The sequence below is a fragment of the Octopus bimaculoides genome, chromosome 14, assembly GCF_001194135.2.
Source record: "Octopus bimaculoides isolate UCB-OBI-ISO-001 chromosome 14, ASM119413v2, whole genome shotgun sequence".
In the NCBI taxonomy this organism is placed as follows: domain Eukaryota; kingdom Metazoa; phylum Mollusca; class Cephalopoda; order Octopoda; family Octopodidae; genus Octopus; species Octopus bimaculoides.
This window is the reverse complement of record NC_068994.1, coordinates 16,961,300-16,968,163: the sequence shown is the minus strand read 5'-3', so window position 1 is coordinate 16,968,163 and position 6,864 is coordinate 16,961,300. Positions and strand designations below refer to the sequence as shown.

Here is a 6,864-nt window from a genome sequence, read left to right as displayed (position 1 = left end):
AATCAAGGTTCTAAGGCCACAAAAGCTGCTCGCGACATTTGTGCTGTGTATGGAGACAGTGCCATAGCTGAAAGAACCACTCGTGATTGGTATGCCAAGTTCAAAAATGGGAATTTTGACCTCAAAGATGCACCTCGTTCTGGCTGTCCAGTTGAGTTTGATGAAGAGCAATTAAACCATCTTTTGCATGAAAAGTCTCGTCACACGGCAAGGAAACTGGCAGAGAAAATGGAATGCTCTCACACTGCTATAGAGAAGCATCTTCACTCAATGGGAAAGGTTCAGAAGTATGGAGCATGGGTTCTGCATGCTTTAAGTGACAACAACAAAAATCAACGAGGCACAATCTCCGCTGGTTTGCTTGCGCAACACCACTCAACTCACGGACACAAGCAACGGTTTCTTTACTGAATCATTACCGGCAACGAAAAATGGTGCCTGTACATCAATATGAAGCAGCATATGGAATGGCTTAGCCCCAGTAAAAAAGCGACACCATGCGTGAAACAATATCTTCATCTGCGTAAAACGATGTTGTGCGTACGGTGGGACTGAGAAGGGATGATCCATTACGAATTGTTTGTACCAAATGGTCAATGCGGAACTCTATGTTCAACAGATGGAATGACTCAACACGGCTATTCAAGAGAAAAGACCTAATCGGCAGCATGGAGTTCTTCTGCTGCACGACAACGCCTACCCTCATATCGCCAATATGACCAAGGAAGCCATTCAAATGCATCGCTGGGAAGTGCTGCCACACCTGTTGTACTCTCCTAATTTGGCACTAACAGATTTCCACCTCTTTCGATCTCTTCCAAATGCTATGTGCGGAGTTTCGTTCAATACTGATGCAGAATTGAGAGCTTGGTTGGATCAATTTTTCGAGTCGAAATCAGGTGATTTCTACCAACGAGGTATTGAAAATCTTGTTGAATGTTGGGAAGAAGTTGTAAATAACAAGGGTGAATACATTATTGATCAATTAGTTTGTTATTTTTTTATATGAATTAATGGACTCTCTCATTGAAGACAACATATGAGTGTTCAGCTTCTGCTGAACAACCTGCACAAATGATTTGTTTATAGCGATCAAATGTTCATGCCACACATTAGCTCACTCTCTCCATCAAATTGACCTTGCCTGAACAGATGCACAGTGCACCATGCGTCAGGGGTCAAAGTGACTGCAGAGCAACAAGAGATAAAGTGTTTCACTCAAGAACACTATACACCACCCAGTCTAGGAATTGAAACATAATCTTATGATTATAAGTGCAATACCCTAACCACAAAGTCACAAAGTGATAAAATAGAAAATAGTAAACATGAATGGCATTTAAGAAGTCAATATAACTAGTGTGTGTGTGTGTGTGTGTGTGTGTGTGTGTGTGTGTGTGTGTGTGTGTGTGTGTGTGTGTGTGTGTGTGTGTGTGTATGTGTCGGTTTCAGTATCAAGGGTGAAGGTTGAAAAACATTATTCTCGGATAAGCAGATGGGATCAGAGGGACAGGAGTAATGTTCTAGTTTGGAAGTAAAGAAAAGATCAAGTGAGACGATGTTGTAAAGTATCACATGTTGTTATTAGGTGTAGGTGCGGAGAGCAGATATTGTCAAGTAGAAACCATAGAAAAAGTTTTGAAGATTTCAACTTAAAAAATCAGCTAAAGACATGCAAGTGTATAGAACAGGTGGTGTGGTGGTGGTGATGCTGATGATGATGGTGATTGACGATTTAGTATCAGCCAACATTTTGAATTCAAAATCTTATGAAGCTCAACTTTACTTTATTTCCTTCAAAACAGTCAATAAGATAAAAAGCAGTAATATATTGGGGGTTAATTCAATGACTAATTAACCATACATCCTCTGACAAGAATTGGTTGTTTTGTGCTGAGATAGAAAACAAATATGTATTTTACTACTCTGTGAACTACAATACATGACTAAACTTCTTTACATTGAACAGGCAGAAAAAGCATTCACCAGTGCTAAAGGAGACACTTTGAAAAACAAACCACATACCAGTTGGCTTTCACTTCTGTGTTCAGTTTCAGATTTGTCCTCCTAAGACAACCAATCAAATTCCCAAGTTCATGGTAATAAGAATACATATCAGAGCATATTTTGAGTAAATACATAAAAATACTACTAAATCAGTACTGCAAACCTATGACATGCTGCAAGGTTTTTAGGTGATGTGTGAAATCTTTTGAAATAACATGTTATAAAAAGTATTGTTACATTTTAGGATGGTCACTTTTTTGTTTTTGCTTTTTTGCCAGATAAACACATGCACTATATATTTGTTATTCACTTCTGGACTAAACGAGACAGGAGGAGACACATAGGATAGAGAGTTGCTGAAGAGGTCATAGGATGTGTGACAAAAGATTTCCAGACATAGGACATAATAGAAGAACAACAATAATGTAAATCTGAAGTAAAGAATGAATACAGAGTGCATGTGTCTATATGGCAAAAAAAAAAAGAAAAATGACCATCCCTATATATAATAAAATTTACTTCAATACAAGATTTCACATTAGGAATTTTGCAAAACAAATTCATAAACGTAATGTTATAAAAAAGATTATCTATAAGCATTATCTAAGACTAAAATACATGTATACATGTACACAACACTCACTCAATAACAAGGATTATTAAAGAAATTAAAATTTTGACATGTGTGGTTAAAAAAAGTTTGCCATCAATGATTGAAATATTCCAAGTTTTTGATTTTGTATATTTTTCTTATAGTATACAATTAAAAAAAAATAATGAGAGAAAATTTCTGAAAACTGGGTCCAGGAATAAAGACAAAATAATTATTTTAAATTTCATGTTTGAAGAATCGTTAGCATGCCAAGCAAAATGCTTCACAGTATTTCTTCCGACTTTATGTTCCGACTTTATGTTCTGAGTTCAAATTCCGCTGAGGTTGACTTTGCCTTTTATTCTTTCAAGGTCAATGAATTAAGTACCAGTTGAGTACTGGGGTTGGTGTAATTGACTATCCCCCCCTCCCTCGAATTTCAGGCCTTGTGTCTATAATAGAAAGGAGTATTATTATTATTGAGAGAGAGAACAGTGCATGCCATCAAAGTGACACTGGGGTAAAATATACGAAGCCCAGTTTACCCATCTTGACCACCTATCTGATAGGGTACACCATGCACATGCATCACAACCATATGTGCACAATATGGTGATCTCATATCAAGATTAACAGTGCATGACCTTGCAGATGGGGCCCAGTTGGAATTTTCTTCAGGTCGAGTAGCCATCCTGCTCAAAAGGTCCCTGAATAAGGGTTGTTTAAGGATGTTGAATGAAACACCGATGTTTCCAGAGGTGAATTATCCAAACCCCAAAGAATTCCTCCCAACATATGGCTATGATGCTCTCCAACTACTTCTGCTCATGATCAGAGATGCACATATTGTCAGCCACTATAATTTTGAATTTTTATCACTTCTTATTTTGAACTTGACAAAGACAGACGTGCTGTTGAAATATTGTTCAACGAATAAAACATCTATACAATCGAATCGCGCTCTTCGTCTTGACTGTTTACCTTTGTCAAGAGTTAAATTAATCCTTTTTAAAATAATAATAATAATAATAATAATAATAATTCTTTCTACTATTGGCTCAAGGCCAGAGATTGTGGTGGCACTGGTGGTGATGGTGGTGGTGGTTGGTGGGGGGAAGTTAATCACATAGATTTTAGAGCTGAGCTGGTACTAACTTTTTATCAACTTCAAAAGAATGAAAGGTAAAAATCAACCTTGGTGTGATTTGAACCAGAAGAAATGCTGCAAAGTATTTTGCTCAGTGTGCAAATGATTCTGCTATGGCTTCTTATTTTGGCACAAAATAAGAAACCAGATTAGTTGAAACTATCAACCACAGTCAGTACTTGGAAGGTATTTTATTTTACTGACCCTGGAGGGATGAAAAGCAAAGTTCACCAGAACATAATTTCAACTTAAGCATAAAAAGCTGTGTGTGTGTGTATGTGTGTGTGAGTGAGTGGGGGGCATGTATGCACAAGCATGTGTATGTGTATGCATGTGTGTGTGTGTGTGTGCGTGTGTGTGTGTGTTAAATTCAATTCCAGATTTTTTATTAACTGCCTCACATATATATAAAAGTATGAATTTTTTTAATAAGAAATCATTCATGATGAATCCCTGAAAGGTACAAAAGCACTAAATAATAGTTTCTGTTCAAATCTAGACTACCTTCATTTCCTTAATATATACTCATATGTATACATATTACACATGTATACATACATACACACCTTGTGCCTATAGTAGAAAGGATTATTATTATTATTTCCAGAAGTTTATCATTTAAGTATACATGAACATGTCTAGATATGCAAGTATATGCATGAGAAAACATGCATAAAACAAAACATACGAATCTGCACATATCATCATCATCATCATCATCATCGTTTAACGTCCGCTTTCCATGCTAGCATGGGTTGGACGATTTGACTGAGGACTGGTGAAACCGGATGGCAACACCAGGCTCCAGTCTGATTTGGCAGAGTTTCTACAGCTGGATGCCCTTCCTAACGCCAAATAAATACCCTGTTGATGTTGTTGAAATTCCAATGAAAGAGCCTTGGATCTAGGTTAGAAACCAGCTCTTTATTTATTGGCAAGAAATCTTGAAATAAAATTGAATAATGACATACATACACACATATGATGGATTCTCTCATCATGAACAACCAATGAGGGTTCAGTAAAATAAGGTGGTAATCATGTCCTATGAACACAGCTGTGTCTCTTGAGGCCTGCTGGGGCCTTGAAAACCATGTGACAAATGAGGACTCAGTTGCTTGCATCATTTACTTTGTGTTTTCTTGAGTGGATGGCAAGGCCTGCTTTGCTTCATGACACAAAACCACAATGACAGGTAAGGTTTCCATTTAGAGAAGCAGCATTTTGCCAGCATGCCTTCAGGCTTGCATGAAGTTGATCCTGATGTTGGTATATGTATATATATATATATTTCCAGAAGTTTATCATTTAAGTATACATGAACATGTCTAGATATGCAAGTATATGCATGAGAAAACATGCATAAAACAAAACATACGAATCTGCACATATCATCATCATCATCATCATCATATAATATCAGGGGCAAAAGTCCAAAATTACAGGTAAAAACTCAATTAAAGTCAATTTATTAAAAATTAAAATGAAATTAAGTTTCATCGATGAGTTCATGAACCTTGGTTCTTTTCCCTAAAACTATACACACACACACACACACACATATATATATATATATATATATATATATATATATATATATACAGGGTGGGTGGAAAGTAACTAGGCATTAGAAATTGCTTATAGAATTTTTAGTATCACTGAAGTCATGACGAAAACATTTTTTAAACTGACAACACTGATGGGGATTTCTTATTTTCTTCTTGTCTTATTTATTATTTTCCAGATGGTCAGTCAGGAGTGAGCTAAGATAGCAGCACACTATGACGTGTGGATTTCCATTGTTTGGGTTCAGAGATGGTGGTGTGCATGAAAAGGTAAGCATCAACATTACGTCCGGAGACAATAAAAAGTTGTGATGCAAAGCTGATGACTACAGGCTCTGTGAACAATGGAAGAAGAAGTGGCCGTCCAACCACATTCCCAATCAGTGGAGAACATGGCAACAGTGCAGGAAATGTTTAATCACAGCCCGCAAACATCAACACATCAAGCAACTCATGAAAGTGGACTAACAAGATATACAATACATATGGTGTTGCATAAAGAATTGAATTTTCATCCGTGCAGGAGTTAAAATCTGAAGACCATGACCGCAGAAGTCCAGTAGTCCAGAACTCCAAGAAGTCCAGATCTCACTCCATGTGATTTTTGCCTGTGGGGTTACACAAAAAAGGTGTACAAGACAAAACCTCACACACTGGAGGACTTGGAGACACAGATTCAGGAGGTTCTCAATGATATCCTAGACGACGTCCTTCAGAATGTTGTTCATTCCATCCCTGGTCACTTGAGGAAACTGGTTGACGCCACCGGTGCTTACGTTGAGATATGAAGATTTACCTTCATTTTCCCATGTAATAAAGAACATGTATCATTTGCTTCAATAAATTTGTAAAAGGAATATTTCTAATGCCTATTTATTTTTCATCCACCTTGTGTGTGTGTGTGTGAGCGTGTGTGTGTGTGTGTGTGTGTGTGTATAATTGCATAGATGCATGGATATATGTTCGCATGCATACACATATATTGGGTTTGTATGTCAATTGGTAAACTAAATAATATAAGAATTGTTCAATAAAGTTTAATACTATGATTTTATCGTATAAAATCATAGTATAAGATACTCAATAATAACAATAATAAAAGCAACAATAACAATAGGAACAACAACAACAACAACGACAACAACAACAACTTTTCTAGTCATATTTGTTTTGTTGTTAAAAAAGAACTATGAAATAAAATATTTAAAAATAAAATATAACATGAACAAAATATGATATATTTCCAATAAACAGCTTCACCTCATCTTGCATACTTTCTATTGAACCAAGCATATCTACCTGGAAGCATAATAAACAGAAAGATATTTTATATACAAGCATACATACATATATACACACTTATATATACAAACATATATACAAAAAGAGGGAATTATGCGGGTAGATATGTGTATATATACACATATTCACACACACGTTAGTAAATGCAGGTATGACTGCATGGTTGAGAAATTCACTTTCTAATGTATTAATTTACACACACACACACACATGTATAAATATATATATATATATATATATATATATATATA

General features: G+C 36.0%; 1 protein-coding gene and 1 long non-coding RNA gene across 6 annotated transcripts in view; one reads left to right on the top strand and one right to left on the bottom strand.

Moving 5' to 3' along the window:
* The window catches only part of LOC106883371 (cilia- and flagella-associated protein 43), a 99,256-nt gene that overhangs the window by 43,110 nt on the left and 49,282 nt on the right, over positions 1–6,864 (bottom strand). For 2 of the 5 annotated variants that reach the window (XM_014934359.2, XM_052972703.1), the window contains exons 20-21: positions 6,572–6,610; positions 2,026–2,067 (exon numbers count right to left, since the gene is read on the bottom strand). The exons of 1 other annotated variant lie outside the window; for it this stretch is intronic. In XM_014934359.2, the coding sequence (XP_014789845.2) occupies positions 2,026–2,067; positions 6,572–6,610 (81 nt within the window). The remainder of the gene's footprint in view (positions 1–2,025; positions 2,068–6,571; positions 6,611–6,864) is intronic. 2 more of the 5 variants (XM_052972705.1, XM_052972704.1) reach the window with 2 other exon arrangements.
* Positions 33–6,130, top strand: LOC128249367 (uncharacterized). The gene is made up of 3 exons (XR_008265470.1): positions 33–965; positions 1,970–2,099; positions 5,491–6,130. It is a non-coding gene; the product is annotated as an uncharacterized LOC128249367 (long non-coding RNA).